General features: G+C 32.9%; 1 protein-coding gene across 2 annotated transcripts in view; it reads right to left on the bottom strand.

Moving 5' to 3' along the window:
• Positions 1 to 22,881, bottom strand: part of COL11A1 (collagen type XI alpha 1 chain) — a 220,085-nt gene that overhangs the window by 69,115 nt on the left and 128,089 nt on the right. For both annotated transcript variants that reach the window (XM_033197012.1, XM_033197010.1), the window contains exons 36-41: positions 21,846 to 21,899; positions 16,925 to 16,978; positions 12,539 to 12,592; positions 9,706 to 9,813; positions 9,227 to 9,316; positions 8,917 to 8,970 (exon numbers count right to left, since the gene is read on the bottom strand). In XM_033197012.1, the coding sequence (XP_033052903.1) occupies positions 8,917 to 8,970; positions 9,227 to 9,316; positions 9,706 to 9,813; positions 12,539 to 12,592; positions 16,925 to 16,978; positions 21,846 to 21,899 (414 nt within the window). The remainder of the gene's footprint in view (positions 1 to 8,916; positions 8,971 to 9,226; positions 9,317 to 9,705; positions 9,814 to 12,538; positions 12,593 to 16,924; positions 16,979 to 21,845; positions 21,900 to 22,881) is intronic.

Genomic DNA, 22,881 nt, shown 5'->3' with positions numbered 1-22,881 from the left:
ATTATGGCAGGAAGCAGCCCTTGAGAAACTCACAATGTGTATACACTTTTTATTTGTTTCTATAAAGAGTAGGCATGTATAGTGAGACATTTTTGTATTGCTGTACAGCTGGCTAAAGAACAAGGGGCTTTATAGTTGTCAGATAAATAAACTATTATATCTAAACTGAATGATTGTCTTTCAGCATAGGTAAAATAGATAATGATTAACTTCACAAAGGTAGAGGTTTTTTCTTTTTTTTTCCCAATGATCCCCAGCAGTTTGAGTAGTTACTGGCACATAGTACACCATAAATAAATGTGTCAATTAAGTGTATGATCTTTCCCTTTCTAGCAATGGAACCACTAGCTTTCTGATCTTGAGCAAACTCTCTCTGAGTCACTCTTGTTGATACAGATGGAGAGAAATAGTTTGTTGCCAGGTTTTTGTGATGCTTACTATAATACATCTCAAGTTATTTGGACAATGCCTGTCATAATAGAGACAGAAAGTTTGTCATCAGATTTTTGTCATGTTTAATATGATATAGCTAAAGTTCTTTGAACAATGACTGTCAAAAAGTATAAATGTAATATATGTTAGAGAACTGTACATGAACAGCTACATATTTCAAAAATAGATGTAAAATCTCAAATAATTGTAGAAGTAAAATTTTACAGAAAAGTAAAGTAAGATCCAGAAAATTATATAGCATATTTAATACTTTAATAAATTAATATGAAAACAACAGGTATAAAATACCCTGTTAAAAGAAGGGTAGGGCTTTTCCCACATAATATGGTATTGTTAACCCTAACTTTAACTATTTGTATACTTGTCTCTCTGCAAGAAGGATAGATATTTTACACATCAAAAGTGCCTAGACAGAACGCAAAGGAGAAACTAAAAATTATAGAAATAATATTTTCTTAATACGTGATTTAAATGACAATAAAAACATATTTCCCAAAGGCAATAATATCTGTTTAACTGCATGAATTATAATGACCATAATATCGTAAGTATTCTGTTATTTCAGTATTAAATATTAACAACTATGGAAAACATGCCATTTTTCTCTCATTTTGAACTGAAAAGTGAACATTTACATGCTTTTGAAAAGGAGGAATTTACATTTCTCTACTTAGTTACCTTTCTTTACTTGTGTATTAGCTTTATCCCCTTCTGCAGCCCCTCCCCTAAATCCTGCTGCACCTTCATCTAAACCTTACGATGATAATGAAACAAGACGCAATAGCATTGGTCTATACTCTTGGAACAATGGGAATAGGAAGTACTTCCCTAATCCTTCACGCAGATGAGAACACCAAAATAAACATTTTATCAGTTATTTTCACTGGGTGTTTCATATTCCGAGGAGCATTTGTAAAGCAAATGAAAGTGATAGACAAAATCACCTCATCAGCATTCAGTTAAGAGGCAGCCCACTAGAGAGAAGAATAGAAGTATAAACACATAAAGCGCTTATGAACCAGAGCTATACAACTAGAAGGCAAAAGCATGTCTGCTTTGTCTTTTTAAGTTGACCTTCTGCCAGGCACCTTGGCTCGCGCCTGTAATCCCAACACTTTAGGAGGCCGAGGTGGGTGATCACTTGAGGTCAGGAGTCCGAGACCAGCCTTGCCAACACGGTGAAACCCCTTCTTTATTAGAAATATAAAAGTTATCTGGGTTGGTGGCAGTTGCCTACAATCCCAGCTACTCAGGAGGCTGAGACAGGAGAATCACTTGAACCTAGCAGGCAGAGGTTGCAGTGAGCTGAGATTGCGCCACTGCACTCCAGGCTGAGCAACAAGAGCAAAACTCCCTCTAATAAATAAATAAATAATAAATAAATAAAATAAAAAATACAAAAAAAAGAAGTTGACCTTCATGTCAAAACTTTCACTCTCTACATGACATACATTTTAGATTACGTGAACTAAAAATTTAGATGAACTATCAAGCATTATTAGAATTTAAAGCATAAACTCTGAATGATCAAAGTCAAATCAAATGCCTCAGATCTTGATCACTGGTCCCCATCACTATTGCTAAATTTATCTCATCCCTAGTTGGATGTAATCATCTTACACTAAGGTCTACCTGAGTCACAATGGAGAAAATGTGCTTTATCTAAAAATGTATAGAGTCTGACTTGGCATGTCAGTATATGCCATCCTTCTAAACCTTGGTTATTCCCTTGCTTGAAGAGTAAGTAAAAACCAAGGAAAAGAAGGTTCTAAGAAATAGGATTAAGAGCAACAAAATAAGAGAAATAGGAATTATGATAGGAAGAGAATGAGAACTCTTAAAGAAGCAATGAGAAGAAGAAGAAATAATAAATAAAGAAGGAAAATAAAGCCAGAATCATGGGAGGATGGTCAAATAAGAGAAGTCACAGAAAAAGAGCAAAGACTGCAATATCGCACAATTTTCAAATACTGGACATACACCCTGTACCAGTTATTTGGCTCCTCTCATATACTTTCTGCATATTAACTCCCACAGCTCGTGGGGATAAAATATACATGTGATTGTAAAGATAGAAGGCTTTTTACTAAACACACTACTATATTTATTTTAATCTCATTTTTAGATAAATAACTGTTGTTAATGAGATTATTCTCTACCGTGAAGAATATCTGGAGGAGAGATTATTTAAGGAAAGTATCTTTTTCTTAAATATTATTTTCCTTGATTTTGTTTTATAAAAATATATGCAGTAGGTGAAAGCTGAGAATTTGTTGCATGATATATTTAAATATATGTTTACATACATAGAAAACATTTACCCAGTTTACGTTCATCATGCAGAAAAGTGCTGCACTGCCTTTCTCTCTTAATGTTCAGTCTCTTGCTACTTTCTGTCTTGCGTGTGCATCAAGACATCCACTTAGGGACTACATCCCTTGAGATCAGAAGATATGCCCTGGATTTGATTGGCATCTGTTACCAGTTCTTGGAGGCAACATTATGTATACAGCGGATAGTTTGTTTCAATAGACTTTAAAATCCCAACGTCACAGCATCCTATTGGTATAATTTTGTCATAAGTGGTAGCACGACAGAATGTTCCTCAATATACAATAACTCCCAGGACCAAAACCTTTAGAGAACCCTAACCTTGAAATACTAGTTCATTACTAAGAAGACAAAAAGTGTTGAGCAGTTCAAGACTAAATTTTGCACACAAAAATGCTGCTTTTCATAGATAAAACTGGTTTTTATTTACAGCTTCAATTCAAACAATTTCCTTAGGCAAAAAGCATTGTTCTCACCTTTGTGTTTTCTGTTCTTTTAATATATTTCATATTATTTACTATGTTATTTTATCTGCTCTTTATCTGTCCTCCTCAATAAACCATAAGTTCTTTGCAGCAAGGTCCATTTTATGAATCAATATAACTTCAGTTTAATAGATTGTCTGATATTTTCAGGTATTTATTTTTTGATGGTACTTTCACAGAAAAAGACTTACAGCAGCTTAAATAGTATGCATAAAATATTAGACAATATACATTTAAAAACAGGAAAACAGGTAAGCAAATAACTTTTTATTGAAGTAAAATGGAGCCAGCAAATATTAGTAAACTAAAGATGCATACCAAGACCAAGGATTTTTCTAACTGTATATTATGATCCATGAGTAGGTTATAAGATAAATTTCATGGGTCTTGTTGAGTATTTAAAAAATATTAACTATGACAAAATGTAACAGACAATATTAAAGTATATCATAGGTACTTTTTATAGTAAGTTGTGTTCAAAAATTTTTTAAATAGTTATAAAACATTATCTTCTGTACCATCTCTATTTTGACTCCATTATTTCTGTAAGTCAAAGCAAAAAGAATTCTAAGTTTTGTAATTCAAATTGACTAAAGAGATAAGTCAGTTAACTGTTCAAGAAACAACAAGAAATAATTTAAAATATTCTACAAAAAGAATACTTGAAAAAAATAAACTGCAAATATTTTTAAAGCTGTGGTTAGCAAGAGATTTCTTCCAAGGATATTCATAAAGAGGACCCTGTATAAAGCAATATCCCATATCTTCAAACAGATCTTTTTAGTTTATTTGTTTTACAAATAAAGTTTCTCTAAATATAAGTCAATGGTGTACACCTAGACCCACCCTAGTACAGTAAATCCATTTCTATGGAGTGTCATAATAATGACCTGTGCTTCAGACTAAATGGATTATAAATAAAGAGAATAGGTACTAAATATACTTACAAATGAATGGATAGAATAACACTTGAATGGATGCATGAGAATTAAATATGATATTTGTTCTTTTCTCGGATTAGAGCGTATAGTAAGGATATAGTGCATAAGCTACATAATTGGGACACATGAAGACTTTGCAAATATCACTGTGAGCGATAAGGTTAGCTGATTAAAGCTCTGCTTAGGACTTTTAGTTTTAGTTCATCAGTATCCTATGTAATGAGGGAACTTATTATTTCCCTGCAATCCAGAAATACACAGCACAACTACATTCCTTATGAGTTGTATTATAGGAGAAAGAAACTAAGAATTCAATGGTATTGTGACAAATATCTAGTCATTAAAAAATCAACCTGTATATTAGTTTAATCAGTTTCATCTTTGATTCATTCAAAATAAGCAATAGTTATAGAGAATAGTAATAATAAAGCCCAGGTAGTTGAAATATTAACTCTTCTCACTCTCTCTTTTGACAAAATTGTTCACAGAGATTTAGAAGGATCAAGATGACTTGAAAATGAGTTTACGTAAAGTGCTATTATGGATTTTTGCCCAGATAATTTGGGCAAGCTCTATACTTCTTCAAGTCTCAGATCTTTTATCTTTAAAAATGGAATGATAAAATAGAAAACAAAACAAAACAAAACAAAACAAAAACAAAAAAAACCCTACCATTCCAAGTCGCAAGAATAAGAATAAAAGATATAAATAACAGATACAAAATATCTAGTATAAGAATGGAAAGAATAAACACTCAGTATTATTTCATTTCCCTTTTCTATTTCCTTTAGACTTCACATTCTCTTCCTCAGAACTCATCACTTTGCTTTTTCTGTAATACAAACAACTTCTGAATACCCATCACTGTTTCCGTGAATTCCTGTCTTGCACTTACCATTACTTCGTCAATATCCTAAAGGTAAAGTTAACATAAGATTGATATAAACTCAGACATATCCATTATAAAAGCAAATTTTAGATGATGTTCTTATGTCTTTATTCCTTATGACTCAGAATTTTATCATTTCTCACCAACTGATCAAATACTTCCCTTTAATATTTTGCCATTACCTTTTCTATTACCATTGCAAAGCAGAACTTGCTACCTTTTAAATAACTCTCGACTCTTCATTCTTTTTTTTTCCAATATTAATTTCAAGGGAACCCAATAGTAAGTTTTGAACCTCAAAAAATAAGAATTAACATGAATTAATTTTCTAGATAAATTATACTTCACATTTAGAAAACCATCCAGTTTTTGTTTTATCTGTCATTTGGAACAAAACAATTCAAAATCAAATTTTATGTGATGTAATCACTTCAAATGGAGTAAACTAAGGCTTGTTATGAACTGAGTCATCATCATGCACCTCTTCACTATATTCTGCAGCAATTAAAACAATAGTGTTAGGAACTAATAAATGTGTATGGTGTCTTCCTTTTAGTGAATCCTTTTCCAACAACTTTAAGAAATAATTTTAATTGGTTGATGTTTGTATATTTGATTTGTGAATATAAAAATGGGTATTAATTTCAAATAAACACAGTGAGCATCTATCAAGCACATCTATTATCAAAGTAGATAATCAAAAATTACAAAGGTAATTTGTAATTTTTTGTGACTGCCAAGAGGTTTTAAGTTTTTTGTGTGTGTGTGAATATTTCTGGTTTTTGTTTGTTGTTGTTCTTGATGAGGTAAAACTGCTCTAGGCATGGAAGACATCACCAAACTGTCATTCTCTCAAGGACACAAGCTTGAGGTCATTGTTCAGTTTTCATTTGTCCTCACTGCCCATATCAAATATTAGTCATAAATCTTACTATCTTGCCTCCCTCCGTGTTGGCTACATCAGCACTGTCCTTGGATTCCACACTGCCCTAGCCATCAGCTCACTCCAATGTTTACACAGGTCAATGGACTTTTGTGATTTATTCTCTCCTATCTCTGTTATATATTAAACACTAATGACAGATTTGTTTTCTTAAAACTTCAATTTGTTTGCTCCACTTGCTCTGTACATTTCAAATATTCAAATGACTACATCTTGCAATTTTAGAGCTTCAGTAATTACATTACATGTTGCATTAGGGATTTAGTTTTTTTATTATGTAAAATAGCAGAGTGCTTGGATGCTAGCAAGAATTCAACAAATGTTAGACCATCTCCCATATCTTGTCCCACTTGGGCAAAAACAGATACTAATTAAACATCATATCCCTTTCCTAATATTTTCTTGCTTTTCAATGATTTTTGTAATGTTCTGCACTCGTGAAGCCAAGTTCAAGGGGCATCTTTTCCACATGGCCCTTCCCCTTATTTTTATTATCTTTCTACCTCACTCATAGAATTAACATTTATTGTTTGCATGTCTTTAGGCATTTAATCACCAACTAACTTCCAGTGCTATTTAGTCTTTGGTGTATTTCTTTTTAAAATTGTTTATCCTATTTTATCTCAAGGAATATCTACTGTGATGTTCAGTTGCATATAACAAAGTAAGTAATAATTGTCAAATACACAATTGAAGCCAAATAAATAAAAGTACATTTGATTTTTATATCATATTTAATGTTATTCTACATGTAACTATACATTTTTCAATTAATATCTTGAAAATTCTACCCCCTGGACATAGTATGCAGCCTACAAATACACTGGTTTCAACTGTTCCCAACCCCTGAGGCAGCTTCAGTGCTTGGTCCCTGAAAAACAACTTAAAACAATTTAATCCTTGTAGTCACAGCTCAGATAATTAGTTCAGTGTGCATTGCTCTTAAAGCATCATTTATTCCTACAATATATCTTTAGAATCTGAAGGTCTGGTTAAATGGATCTCATTTTACTGAAATTTAGAAGATTCTATACCCAAATACGAACTTTTGTCTTATTAAGCTGTTGTTCCTGCTAATGCTACTGCCACTAACTTTTGAGGATATTAGAAAATGTTCATAATTTTATGAACTCCAGTAGAAGTCTAATACAGTTTTCAAGATATATTTTCTTTAAAAATATCTTTACCACATTTCCATAAATATCTCAATGGTTGTGATATGATGTGAGGGAAGTAAAGTAAGTATCATGTGAATCAATCTGAGAAATGATATACTTGTATTCCCAGTATTAAGTAATTCTATATAAACTTTATTCCGATATTAGAATTCATAATAATTCAAATGAGTAGGTGTGAGATGATTACTGTGCTTCAGGCACCGTATTGTGAGTAACTAAAATAATACAGGTAACTCACAGCCTAATGCGAGAGACGGCCAACTATATTCCAATGTAATCTCTAAACATGTAGATATAATAAAGGGCAATGGGTGTGTGTGTGGGGGGGGGATTTTTACCAATACATGAAATGGAGGTAAATTATCCAAAGATAACTTTACAGAGATTTAACATTTAAGAGTTATCTTTATGGATGAGTAGGATCTTCTTCAAGTAGAGAAAGAAAAACTGGAGTTTCCTGGAGGAAGGGGAAACGTATACAGTATACTCTTTTCAAAATAGAAAAGGTCATGGTTTTGAGAAGCAAGACAACATTCAATGCATTAAGTTGGGTAGAATTGAAGTGGGGGGCATGAAGAAAAAAAAAGACTATAGAAATTGGGGTTGAACTTGGAAGATGACTTGCTGGCTAGGATAAGGAGCTTGGTTTCCGAAGGCAGTGTGGAGCTATAGGATGGGTATGATAGAGGAATGCCATAGTTAAGGATGTATGCTAAACTAGTATTCTATAGGTGAAACAGACTGAAGAGGATAAGAAAATGAATCCAAAGATAAGATGTTATTAGTCAAAGAGAAAGGAAGAGAAAAGTGTCTGGACAAAGACTGTAGTGGTAGAAATGAAGAAAAGGGGAAAAATTAGTAAAATATTTTGGAAGCAGAACTAATATTGTGTGAGGGGAAGTTGAGAGGGCTTTTAAGGCAACTTTCAGCATTTTTAGGTTGGTGAAATAAGAAAATGAGAAGAAAACACTAAATACGGCAGTTTGGCTGTTACAGTGAAATTTCAGTGTACAGATAAGAATAAAGGTGAATTTATTAAAAAATGAAGCATACATTCAATTGTTTTCTGAGGGATTGATACATATCTCAAGAAAAAAGATGAGGCAAAAATCTGATATTTATTCATTTGCCAATTATTTCATAATGTTTTGATTAAATAAAGAAATATGGATAATATATAAGATTTTGCTTATGGGTTTTATGCTTTTATGCTTATGTCTTTTGTATCACTGAAAAATTCAAGTCTCATCAAGTACTTATAAACAAATTAAATATGTTCTATAATAAATGAATGATAGAATATAATTTATAAGACATCAAATCTTATTTTGTAAGTAATTTTAAAATAATAGATGTAAATGAAGTAAAAATTTCAAACTATAGCCTCTCCAGGCCTTCCGTGACTATGAGCTTCTATTACTCATAATGAGGATTTATTTCCTTGGGAACCGTAAGAAGCAAGATATTTCCTTTTACCTCCTGACAGCAGCAGAAGCAAATATTTCCAATCATCTAAACCCTTCTGTTTCTGCATTCATTAGTGTATGCAATTAGTGGGAACTAGGCATTGACTGATTTGATTGACATGTGTTTATTTTCTCTCCCACACACTGTGGAATCACAGCATGAGAGTAATGAAAGAAGAGCTGTAATTCTCAACCATGATTGTCTGGCTATTTATTATCATCATACTTACAACTGGACCTGGGGGGCCCTGGGGACCTTCCCCTCCTTTCAGTCCAGGTGCACCCTGGAAAAAGTGAAAAAATAAAGCAAATGAATCTCTATGAATTGAATATCAATAGGAGGAGATATCTGATTAATAAAATAAGGATATCAGATGTTTTTAAACATAACTACATATATACACACATATATAACAATAATCAAATGCATATGTTTACATATATTCCCTTAATTACTCATCGCTTTTTAAGTTCTGGGAAAAAATGCTTCTAATAAACAATTTGAATCACTTGCTTTATCTATATAGATGTTGATTATACCTGAGCTCCAGGAAGACCTCTTTCCCCTGGGAAACCACGTAATCCTGCTGGTCCATCTTTCCCTGAAATACCTTGAGGACCTGGATCACCCTAAAGAATATAATAAACATCCATTAAGACAGATTACTTTCTACACATATTTCTACAAACAAAATTGTGATTACTTCTAAACTACTGTAAGTAAAATTTGAATCTTATTTAATGATGAGAATATTGGGTAGATTGCTATTTGCATTAAAATGAAGTACCCACTACCTACATTTAAGGGTATATGTATATAAAAGATTTTATGGTTAATGGAGCTAACAGTCTTATGTAAACGTTGGGCAATATCTTGGAGTATAATAAACACACACTAAATATTTTCCTGACACATCTTCTGACACTCATTTAAATGGAATCTGTAGACAAGTGGTGAGTATAGTGAAATATAAATTAAAGTTTTCGGCCAAAAAAAAAATTTATGAAGCATGTTGTACCTTTGCACCTTCTTTTCCTGCAGCACCAGGAAGACCTTGCTCACCAGGAGGGCCAGGAGGGCCAGGATGCCCACGTTCCCCTATTGGACCAGTCTCGCCGGTTGGGCCCTAAATTAGATAGGCAAAACCACTTTAGATTGCTCTTTTATTTTTGGCAAAGATAACACAAACTCAAAAACAGTATTATTCTCATTTACAAAAGTTTACCATCCTCACTTATTCTCATGATATCTTACAAAACACTTACAAAGCACTGAAAGTAGCATATCAAGTAACAGTCTAAAAAATTTTTATATAATCTTGGTTAGAATCTGAGTGTAAAAGGAAAGCACATAAAGTCCAAAAAGATGTTTTCTTTGCTTAATACAATAATTTCTGCAGAGTGGGGCAAGTCCAAGCATTATTAAAACTATGATTTTTTAAATACAGTTTTATCCCATTCCTTCTTTTCATATGAGGTGTCAAATCAGCTTAGTCGTAAAGAGGCATAGAAACCACATTGGTAGCCACTCAATGAATCACTGTTTAAAAATAAACTTAGGGCCTTGAGAACCCAAAAAGTCAGTGGTTCTCCTTGGAATTTCCAAAAGCTTAAAACTTCTCTACTATTAATCTATATTCACTGGACAAAGTCTAGGGAACGTGGCAGGGGATCCTGAAGGCAGTGAGTACAGGTCGGCAGTTCCTCCTGGCCAAAGGCTATAACAAATGCTCAGCTGCCTTAAATTGCAGCAAATGCCAAAGTGAAAAATATCAGGTCATTTATGTGTCCCTTGAGTGGTGCTGTTTTGTGGTGCTTGAGTATAACAAGCTTTCATGTATAAACAGAGGATGGTGATTAGTTTCTCTCTATCTTAATAAAAAGCAAAATGAAGGATTCAAGTTAAATAAAGGACAAATTTTTAGATGCTAATGTTGTTAAACAGTAGAACGTGTTCCTGTACTTGCTTAAGAAGTATATATATATTTTTTTCCCTAAAAATTCAACATATTCTTAACTGTTTATCTTGGATAAGGAATATACCTGTCCCTACTTGGGTATACATTTCTAGGTTTAAACTCCTGTAATTATATGATTGCTATAACTTCTCACTTTAACATTAATGTGCAAACATTTATCCAAAACATGATGTTTTCTTAACTATCTGAACACCAGAATTTAAACAGTAAGGAATACAGAATTAACCATAATTGAACAGCTGTCACCACGGAGACAAAATGATCAGAGATTCACATAACTGTTTAAAGAAAACAGTGGATATTCAGTATTGCAATCTATATTATTCCCATTAAACCAAATCTTTTGTCTTCACATGAAAGTATGGCTACATTTAAAATAGGCTGTTGGATATTTTTTCTCTTAAAAAGGACCAATAAAAAATGTAATTTGGTGAAGGTGCATCTTCAGTAAAACACCCAGTATTTTTATGCCTTAATGTAAGCAGGGGAACAAAAAAGGAAACACAAGTCTCAGAAGTTTTAGATGACCACAGTGAACAGAACTGTATTTTTGAAAGATGTGAGGTCCTAAAATATTCAGTTATGCTCCATGATGTTTATATTTCAGTTAAGAATCTAATTCTATTTCTGTTTATGGATATTAAGTATAATAGGAATATTTTTTCTGGTTAAATTTTCTCACAGAAAATAGCTATAAAGTTGTTTTAAACAGAAAAAAATAAAAGTTTTTTGGAGGAAGCTTTCTAATTACTGAGAAAGCATATGTAATGTTTTAACTAAAACTATAAGCTTCTGAAAAGAAGCCTTTAACACAAATAAGTATTCATGTTTACACACGCTATAAAATAACATAACATTTCCCTTGGCTCAGGGTTAACCTCTGAAATAAAACAATCAACAAATCCAATAAGTCTTCATTTTTGCTTCTGTTACACATATTCCTAAAAACAAAATGCATTTTTTTTGTTTCTCTAGATGTGTGTGTGTGTGCGTGTGTGTGGGTGTGTGTGTGTGTGTGTGTGCGTGTGCACATGTGGGTGTGTATGTGTGTGTGTTACAGTGTTGAGAACTATTTAGAGACAGAGAAAAGACTAAACCAATTAAATAACTAAAACATGTATTCACCTGCTTTTGCTCCTTTGTTATAATTTGTTATTAGTGGGGGGAAAATTCCAGCCCAGTAAATTAAATGTGTTCTGCCCATTCAATATGCTTTGCTAGGGAAGAAAAACATTATTTTCTATTACCATGAATTACTCTTCATAGTTATTTTATACTATAACTCAGGATACTGCACCAATTTTTGAGACTTCTTCTGCCACCTATCGTGAAAGAAATACTTGTCTCTTCCATTATTTTGTATATCCTCAAAGATAATTAATATTTATTTCTGATATAATTCATTATTAAGGCAAAAATCTTAAGAAACACCTAATATGTTACAAATATTAAAATTTTAGGATGTATATTTCTAAATCTAATTTATACTCAAAAACATGAAGTCATTTTATAATTTAAAATTCTAGAAAAAGATGATGGCCCACCTATTTATAAGGAACTTTGTATTTTTATTAGTAGATGGTGTCATAGTCAGGCTTTAGTGTTAAATTCAGTGTGAACTTTCTGATTTATTTTCATTTATTTTATTCTTCTCTTTTATTCTTACAGGCAATTGAAAAGTTGCTTTAGTTAAGTAATAGTTTGTTGGTTTCATTTGATGTACGAAAGCTGCACATATTTAAATACAATCTGAAATAAAAAATACATCATTTTGAATCATAATAAATTTAGAAGATTTTACACAACTTCGGAAGGTTAAAATATAAACAAAAATAAATAAATCTTGCTCAGGAAATAAAGAAAAGGAACATACCTGTGGTCCAACCACTCCCCCTGGCCCAGGAGGGCCGGTCTTGCCTTGAAATCCCTAAGAAGGCAAAGTATTATCTGTAAAAGCTACACACAACACAAAGCATAAATCAAAATTCTATGAGATAGCTGAATAAGTCACATTAAAAGAAAGTCACCCATTGACTAAAAATATTTACTTTCAAATGCTTAAATATAAGTTTAATATGTCAAATTTATTTCAGTTTTCATTAAAATTCAAAATTTGCCATTTCAACATTTCACATGCTAGGGCAACAATTACCTTTAATAAATTAATCTAGAGCAAAAAATGGGTTCTTAGCCCTGTTCCACCAGGTCAAACAACATACAGAATTTTAACCCAGGAATGTTTATGGATGAAATAAATGATGATTTAGACATTCTTTGAAACAGTTTACTGATTGTTTATACAGAAATAAATTCACAGTGATATTAATACATTTCTCTCTATTATATTTCTAAAATCTCATAAAACAAGATATAAAAATAAACCTACTAAAATAATGCTTTGCACAGTAATTATTTTAGTATTTATCAACATTCTTTCTTGTAAGAAATTCAAGAGATATAGTTGTAAATACATTTTGCAAATAATGCAGTCATTAAAATATCTGGTTGATTTGAGCAGAATATATTCACTAAATAAAATTTCTGGGCATATATTCTGGTATTTATATTTCTCTAGGCTGTAGGTTATTCATTCCACATATTTGTATTAAGATAGGTAAATTTCTTACTCATGATAGTTAAGTTACTTTTGACAGCTGGAGACGTAGATAGAAAATATTGGGAGAAGAAGTTTTCAAATAACTGAATATTTTATTCCCTATAACATCTAGTCAGACTGAAAGTAATAAGATTAGGAAAAAAAATGGGTAGGAACTAGTGATCTCACATTTGTATCACAATGCTCCTGATAACTATGAATGAATTATTTACAATAATAAAATTGTATAAGTAGGTAAAGATAAGAGTCTGTAATTATTGCAATTGATGCTACAGGGAAAAAAATAGATTTCTTCTATTTTTAAAACCTATTAATTCAGACTTTCTGAGTTCTATTTGAGCTATCATTATCAACGTCAAAACCAATCAATTCTGAGGGGAAAGTCATAAAATTTATTTAGCATTTTATATTAGTCGCTTAATTGTAATTTTTCAGTAACTAGTTGGTTTGGAAATCTGTTATCAGATTTACATACACACATACACAGATACATAAACACATATATACACATGCACATACATGTATGTGTGTCCCTGGATTACCTCAACAACCTCCATGACCACAATTGCCATCTCTGTGCTGATGAACTCCTCCACTCCCAACTATTTATAAACCTCTAATCAGTACAAGCCCTAAAACTCTCACAGTAAGTGCCTACTAGAAATTTCCAATTGTATATCATGCTCTCTCTTCAACATTCCTAACATGGAACTTGCTGAATGTATCTTCTCTTTTGATTTTCTTCTGTGTTCCCCGCCTTTATAATGGAGCGTTTTCATATCCCAGGCTTTTCTTCAGTGCCCGTAATTAATTCGTTATTTCATCTGAATGCGTCACCTGAGAAGCTCCCTCAAATACAGCTTTAGCTCACTTTTCCTAGTAGACCTGTCTTATTCAGACTAGAATCACCTCTTTCCTTCACCATTGCTGAGTTTTTCAAATAAGGTTTACTCACTTGTTTACATTAGCCAGAATCATCACCCACCAAACATACAGATGACAAAGTTCTAGCCAATAGGGGCCCAGTGTGTGAATTCAGTTACTTCCTTTGCTTTGATAATGTATCCTAAATTCTAGCCATGCTGATCTTCCTACCTTTTTCTGAATAGCCACACACCCTATATTTGTATGACCTGTTTCCTCTGTCTGGGTTATTCTTCTTCCAATTTTTAATCACTAAATTGGACAGGAAGATATAAAGGCAATTCCAAACTTTTAAAAAAAGTCTTAGAAAGCTTTTTGTCTTAGTAACTGTGAGAGCAAGAATCACACACAAACAAAATATTGCAATAATGATTAATTAAATGTATTTGATTACAAATCAATACTTAATTGCAGAAAATCTGGACAAAATTACAACATAGACTTGCGCTCATACATCCTAAGGGGAAAGAGGAAGTTCTGACTGCTAGACCCTGTGTGTGAGTGACGGATTTGGGAAAGCTGGAAGACAGCGTTGCCCATATGCCTGCTCATTCAAAACATTCAGACTGTTTGCAAGTATCTAATACATTTGTTCTTGGGGATCTTACAAACAAACTATACAGGAAAACTTTTACAGTTCACAATAAGGTGTGCTTGTTCAATATTGTCATGTAATAAGACTACACTTGCCACTTAATTTTAGAATAGCTAGTCAAATTATGTTTTTCAAAGTTGCTGAAAATGGAAATTAATTTGACATATTCATGGGTAGTTTGAAAAATGTGCTGTTAAGATCCATCAGAAATGTGACTCCTATTTTGATAATCTTTAAAAGACTAAGCCAATTTTAGGACCAATATAGGATTTGGCATTATGCTTCTGAGACAAATTTGGGTCCTTTCAATATAATAGAAACCATTTCTGAAGCTGTTTAAGGCCACCGGGAAAAGTTGGGAATAGTTTCTATTATTCTGAAACTACCCAAATGAATGTAAGATGTCAGAATAAACATTTAATTAATGGATTTCTGCCTGGAGACAAATCTCAAATATCATTTAAAAATTTATCCATTGAAATAAAATAGTAAATATATGATAAAGAATGCCCACTCTAGATTGTGACTCTTGTACAAGGTAATCCTTTGAATCTGGGTCAGCAGAGAACAAAGTGAGAAAAGTTGGGGCTATAGGATGATTCACTATTCCCTTAAAGTGGATGTGAAATTGGAAATATAATTTTTCAGAAGTAATCCTGGCTTTAATCTGTGAAAAACTACAAAACAGAAACATTCATTCTAGAAACATTACGCTATTTTTCTTCTATGTTTAAATCTCAATGTTATATGTGATATAAGTATTTTCATTAGAAGTGGAAGCTCCAGATTAAATCATAGACATAAAGGATTTTTTAACAGTAATTCTCTAGATATCTTTTCCCCAGAAGACATTTTGGAATATTCTACAGTTATTCCTAGAAAGTTATACAATGGCTTCATTAAAAATGATTTGGCTGCAAGATTTGAATGAGAATGCATTTGCAAATTCAGTGTTGACTCTCCTTTAGAAAGTTTATTTCCGTTCCTCATATAGATATCCTTCCCAAGAAGATACCTAAACAGTTTATTCTTTGGTCTCACTAAATCATATTTCAACTTTGCTTTAGAAGTCCAAGACTCCAAAGTTTCCCATCTGGCTAAAGCTAAGAAATAGTGAACCTAAGAATCGCCACATGGTAAGCAAGGCAAGAATTGGGTGGCTGCTGACAGATTGTTTCCTCCATAGCAGAAAAATCATAATCTTTTCAGATTTCAGATTTATTATAGGACACTGCTATGCAACTCCAATATGTATTCAGGCTGGCCAAATACCCTAACGTGATTTTCAACCACATAGGCAAAGGTAGTCTGTATTTGTGGTTTCCTTGAGAAATCTGGATAAAAGTAATTATTGGTGAGAAGCAAGAATTTATTCCATGGAGACATGCTAACCCATGATGATTTCTGACTAGCATGACAATTCACTGGGATAGCCAGATGCCTGGTTTTTAACAGGAGCAAAATAAATAAGCTCACCAGGATACTCAAACCATCACCGAGCTGCCAGTTTCCTCTCCGCCCAAATTGTTATACACATGGTAAGTTGTTCAGTCAATTTGTTTACTTTTATATTATTTATAGTTTTTCAGTAAAATTTAGTCACCATTATTGATTTACCTTTTCCTATTTCACATGAAAGGATGCTTCTGACATAGTTCCCAACCAATTATAGCTAATGGATCCAATATCAGCAAATATTTAATCCCTTAGTTCTAGATTTAAAAAATGTTGTATTCTGTGCACGGCTATTCGTAATCTGCTGCCTTTGGAGAGTGGAGAGATGATGGGTTTGAGTGGAATGTATCTGTAAACAGGCTTCAGTGAAAAGAGTCAGAGGGACAATCTTGAGGCGATGTCCAAAAAATAATGGTGTCTTCTCATCAGCTCATCCTTAAAATGCTGCTATTGACAATAAGAACAATTATATCAACTAACGTCCTATTTCCTGAAATACATTTCTTGTGTCTATTTACAAATGTATGCATATATTTCAACAAAAGACTTAATGGAATTAATTTTTCCATTTTTCTCAACCTAGTAATTCAAATGTTCATAATAAAGTAGCTTTCTATGAACTGATGTGGTAGACGGAAATTTTTAATAAGAGTAACAAGATCACTTACAGTCTCCCCACGTTGCCCAGGGTGTCCTGGCAGCCCATCCTTCCCAGGTGGTCCCTGAAATTACAAATATTAAATACCACGTCATAAATATTTATTTAATTATTTTATAGTCTAAATGTGATATGTTAGAAAATTGTCTTTTGTTTTTATATTTTCATTAGATATTTTACTTTGCTCTTCTGTTGATTTTATATATGGTAATATGCACATATAGCTCTTCAATGTAATTCTGTAGCTATAACTGCAACCAAAATAAAATAGTAGAACACTTTTCTGAATATTTTACATTTAAATATATTTCATTTGCATCAATCATCTGTAAAAGAATATTTGCAAAGGTTTATATTTTCGTTTTTGTGAAAAATATTACTTCTTTAATACTTCACAAATGAATATTTCCCCCTTTTTGGTGATTTAGTCCTAATTCTCGGTGCATCAAAACTTGGATAACAGAGAGAAATAGTGCCCTCTAGTGGTAATCCGAGCTTCTAACTGACAAGAATGCAAAAGAAGGACGGGCCGGTGGCTGACACCTGTAATTCCTGCACTTTGGGAGGCTGAGAGGGAGGAACAAGAGGTCAGAGGATCAAGACCATCCTGACCAACATGCTGAAACCTCGTCTCTACTAAAATACAAAAAATTAGCCGGGCTTGGTGGCACGTGCCTGTAGTCCCAACTACTTGGGAGGCTGAGGCGGGGGAATCACTTGAACCTGGGAGGCAGAAGTTGCAGTGAGCCTAGATGGTGCCACTGCACTCCAGAGTTGAGACTCTGTCTCAAAACAAAACAATACAAAACAAAACAAAACAAAAAAAAAAAGAATGCAAAATAAATACAAACTCATACAAACAATGTCATTTTACCTCTCAAGTTTTTTCAAAGTAAAGGAAACAATATGTTGCACTCAATTCTAGAAGCTGTCAGGACAAATTTTTCCCAGTAGATTTTCTTAAATGTCCTCTTGAAAGAATAATGTTTGTGAAGTACCACAGAGCAAAACTGCTGCTATCACTTTCTATAAAGGATGCTGTCTTTGTCATGGTTTAAGAAATAAATGAAGCGAATAACTACAAACTTTAAGTGAACAACTCTGTGAGGCTCCTATATTTTAAATACTTAGTAGAAAGAGATTGCTTCTTTAGACTGCCTTATGGATTATTCATTCTACTCAGTAACCATTACATATCAAGTTCAAATTTCAAAACATGGTCAATGGGTAGAGACAGAAATATTCTCACCCTTCTAGATGAATGAAATGATTCTTTTAATAATGATATTTTTTAATGACAACAGGCACACCTCTCACTGTATGTTAATTATTTAAATAAATTGGTTTTGAACATCTCTTTTTAATATATGTTTTTATAGAGCGAGTATAAAAAACAGGCTTTGTTCCAAAATATCATTTTCTCAAATAGCTTTCTTCCAACTGAGTGAGACTTTTTCCGGGTTGGCAAGCTACTTCAGGAGAAAGGTTCTTGGCGGTGCCAGAACCATCTCTGTCCCTTAAGTCATCTGTATTGACATCCTGGTTGCCCTGTAAATTAACAACTCTAATTAAAAACCGTTAAGCTACCTCACAACATTATGACTTGCTTAGTGACTTGCTCAGGTTTTCCAGGGCTACCACTGCCATCCTCTTCTTCAAAAAAGGAAATTGGGGTGTATTTAACCAAAGGTCCAAAACATTCTCGGATGTCATTTAACTATAGCTTCTTTAAAAAACATATATTAAATGCCCTTGTATCAGTCACTAGGTATATACTAATGCTAAGACTTAGTTTTGCCCTCAGTTTGGAGGTGACATACAGAAATAAGCAGTTAGTTAATTGGTAACAGACTTCACTGAGGTCTAGTTTTACAAAATAGCAAGCAAAAATCTTCTGTGCCTTATCACTGGTTTGACACATTGGCAATAAACTTGCTTTCAATTCTGGGCAATGATAAAAGTTTTACAGAGAGTATGACAGCTGAAGGATATCAAGTATGCCTGGCTTTTTTTCCACCATACTAAAGTGCTTCTTAAATGATATACTTTGCCATTAATACAAGACTTAATTTTTTTTTTAACAGAGCTGTAAATATAAGATTAAATATCTCTTATTTGCTAACATAAATAACACATTCATTGCAAAATATTATAATACTTAAAAATAGCAATCTTAGATCTAAGTGATCACATCCTGGGAAGAATGCAACATAATATTTAATGGCTCTCCTAGATAGTCTGAGAGAGTAGTGTTAATATACTGCATTAAAAATTGGTGTCATTATTGGCCGGGCGCGGTGGCTTACGCCTGTAATCCCAGTACTTTGGGAGGCCAAGGTGGGCAGATCACGAGGTCAGGAGATCGAGACCATCCTGGCTAACATGGTGAAGTCTCGCCTCTACTAAAAATACAAAAAAATTAGCCAGGAGTGGTGGCGGGTGCCTGTAGTCCCAGTTACTCTGGAGGCTGAGGCAGGAGAATGGCATGAACCCAGGAGGCGGAGCTTGCAGTGAGCCGAGGACGCGCCACTGCACTCCAGCCTAGGTGACAGAGCGAGACTCTGTCTCAAAAAATAAAAATAAAAATAAAAAAATAAAAAAATAATTGATGTCATTATCATATTTCTTGATTTAAGTATGTACTTCTAATATCAAGCAATTAGTCCTAAATAACCATAATGGCCACCAACTACTAATTCATAAAATAAGCAGACTAATTACCAAATAATTTCATTGTATTTATGTAAAAGTAATAATTTTTTCATCAAAATAGGCTTCCCCTTTGATCTAGTTGGTACAGGACAGAGGGAACAGATTTGGCGAGGGAATCTGTGAAAACTTGTAAGTAATTGTTTAAGGATGTTTTCTCATTTCTCATTGGCACTGAGTTTTGACTTTTTCTATTCTAAATAGAATGTTTCTCATACTAGTCATGCTATAAATCTTAATCAAGTTAATATTTTTTTAAATGGATGACTGCATATTCCCAAAATATGCTGATATGAGTATGAGACTAACAGAATCTGAAGGGAATATTTAGATCCATGTGTATATATGTCTGTGTGAATATACATCATATATATATATATGATTTTTTCCTGGTATGATGAAGGAAATGACTCAATTAATTTACAGGAAGAGGTTTTTCTATCTCTCCACCCCAGTTTCTTCTTTCTATATAAAACAGATGAAGCCGTTTCTATCCCAAACAGCATAAAACTGCATACTAGAGAAATGAGGTATTTTTATTTCATGCTCTAATATCTCGTTTGTTAGAGGAACATAGTATAAAAATCATTTTGTTTATTAGTGAAAGCAATGCTCCTGTCTTGTCTCTCCTACTAGAATGCATGCTTCTCAAGTGTAGGCATTTATTATGCTTCTGATACTTCTTAGAGACAAAACACATGCACGATCAATGGCTCAAAACTTGTTGAAAGATACATAAGACAATGGGCTGAAAAAGTCCGAGAAAAAAATGAGTCAAATGGATTTGTTTGACAATGAAACAATATTACATGAGTCAAGCAGTTCTCAACAATGCATACAAACACAAATGGTACAATACTGAGGTTATATACATCACTAAACTTTATGTTGCTAAACAATCTAACACACAGCTTAAAAATAATTATGAGACTGTTTATAAATAAATACATACAGTGACTTTTGAAACTGTTTTCATTTCTCTGTGAAACTTTGCACAGTCTTCATGTTACATTTGGAGCAAAAGTGACATAGTAGGTAAGCATTATATGCAGGTAGTATCAAGGTATACTTTATATTTAATATTAGCCATACGTATTGATCTTTCTATAACGTCGTAATACAGATAACACTACTTTCCTAATATATTTGCAGTAATAATGCAAAACTGTTCAGTGGTAAAACAATAATTTAAACAGTGTCTAAAATTATTGTAAAAAGTTAAAGATTGTCTTAATATTTGACATTTAATTATTTCAAAATAAATAATTCACCAATATGATTTGTGTGCACATTAAAGTGTGGGTAGTATTGTTCATCTGGACTAGTACAGTAGTTCACACACTTTAACATGCATCAGAACTGTCTAGAGGGATTTTTAAAAGATAGACTGGGCCCTTCCCTGCTCATCTCCAGAATTGTGATTTGGTCAGTGAGACAACATTTCTAACAATATCCCAAGAGCTGTGGATGCGGCTGGGCCAGGGACTACATTTGAGAACCACTGTCCTAGACAGGTAGAGAAGCCGACTCCGGCTGTCTTAAAGAAACTGATGAGGTTGCAAAACAAACTAACAATCAAACAAACAAACAACAACAAAGACCCCAGCATGTTCTATGTCCCCACAAATACTTAAATATGAAAACACAGTATTTCAATTAACTTTATGAAGATGCCTGATGAACATTCAAGTGTTGCTCTAAACATATTTAATAAAAGGGATATGATTTAATGAGAATTCTCATTACATTTTCTAAAAAGAATAGATTATAGCAACAGACTTGATACTAATATAATAAATTTTAGCATAACTTAAGTAATATCAGAATGTTGGAGGGATTTAGGAAGTGATATTTGAAGAAGTTTATATTGACGATGGAAGACAAAGATAAATTCTAATATACCAAATATTTAAGAGTTGGTAACAATTTGTAATGTCATCAATTATTTCCATTGCAGTAAAGGAGCAGCTGAGAGAATGATATTCATGTTTTTCTAGTCTTCAGTATACTATAAAAAATACTTAATGAAAGATATTGAAATTATATTAAGAAACAATCTACGAACTTCATGAATTAAAAAGGTCTACTTTCTTTGATATCAATTGTAATTTTCTAGAGATTTTATCAATATCCTATCTAACAATATCTAAAATGTAAGCTGTGACTCTCAAAAATGAAAAAATATCAAATAAAGAAGGAGAAAGAGAAGCTCTGACACTTACAGGAGGGCCTTTCGGTCCAGGGAATCCAACTGGACCCTGAGGTCCTTGAGGACCCTGGAAATAAAAAGCAGTGGGGAGAAGTTAACAATATGCCTTAGAAGATGCATCTTTATACTTTGAGGTTTATTTATATTGATAAAATACAATGTATCGCACAGCTTCTTCATCACAGTGACAGAACTATGGTAATACAACATGATAGTAATTACTAATCTAAAAGTAAAATGGATAATTTTTCACACTATTTCTACTCAAAACTACACATCACATCAATGTTACCTCAGGAACACTGTAAATATTTAGAATTCATATGAACTAAAAGTGAATAGAACGTATAAATATTGAGAAGTTTTGCAGCATCTTTACTTTTAACATTGGCTAGAAACATTCATAGAAGGAAGATATTTTGATTCGATTCAATTCCACAGCCCCTCTTAAAAAAAAAAAAAAAAAAACTGTTTTATAACTTATTCCATCCCTGTTCTGTATCTAGCCATATATTCTAACACTAAGAGAGAAAGTATGTGACTATCTCAAAAAGACCACAGAAGATGCCATTAACTATTCTCCATATCTAAAATATATTTATTTTGGATGATGTTAATATATTTTTTACTCATGTATAAATTTCTTTTGTAGATAAGGTTAAAATAACTTTATTGTGTAGTTGTTAATGTTCAGTTCAAATAAAAAATTATAATAATCATTCTTGGCTTGATTTTTAATTAATTATATTATTCATCTCAAAGTTACCTATTTTTAAAGTGCATAAAGTAAGTCCCATCAGAGTGACTCCATTGTTGGCAAAAAAAAAAAAAGTAATTGGTAAGAGATAATCCTCCATATGAGCAGAACATAATAGTTATTTATTTAAGAAGATTTGGCCGGGCGCGGTGGCTCAAGCCTGTAATCCCAGCACTTTGGGAGGCCGAGACGGGCGGATCACGAGGTCAGGAGATCGAGACCATCCTGGCTAATACGGTGAAACCCCGTCTCTACTAAAAATACAAAAACTAGCCGGGCGAGGTGGCGGGCG

Source organism: Trachypithecus francoisi, unplaced genomic scaffold (genome assembly GCF_009764315.1).
Source record: "Trachypithecus francoisi isolate TF-2019V2 unplaced genomic scaffold, Tfra_2.0 Lachesis_group5, whole genome shotgun sequence".
NCBI classification, from domain to species: domain Eukaryota; kingdom Metazoa; phylum Chordata; class Mammalia; order Primates; family Cercopithecidae; genus Trachypithecus; species Trachypithecus francoisi.
The sequence above is the reverse complement of the archived record's forward strand: the minus strand, read 5'-3'. Positions and strand labels throughout refer to the sequence as shown.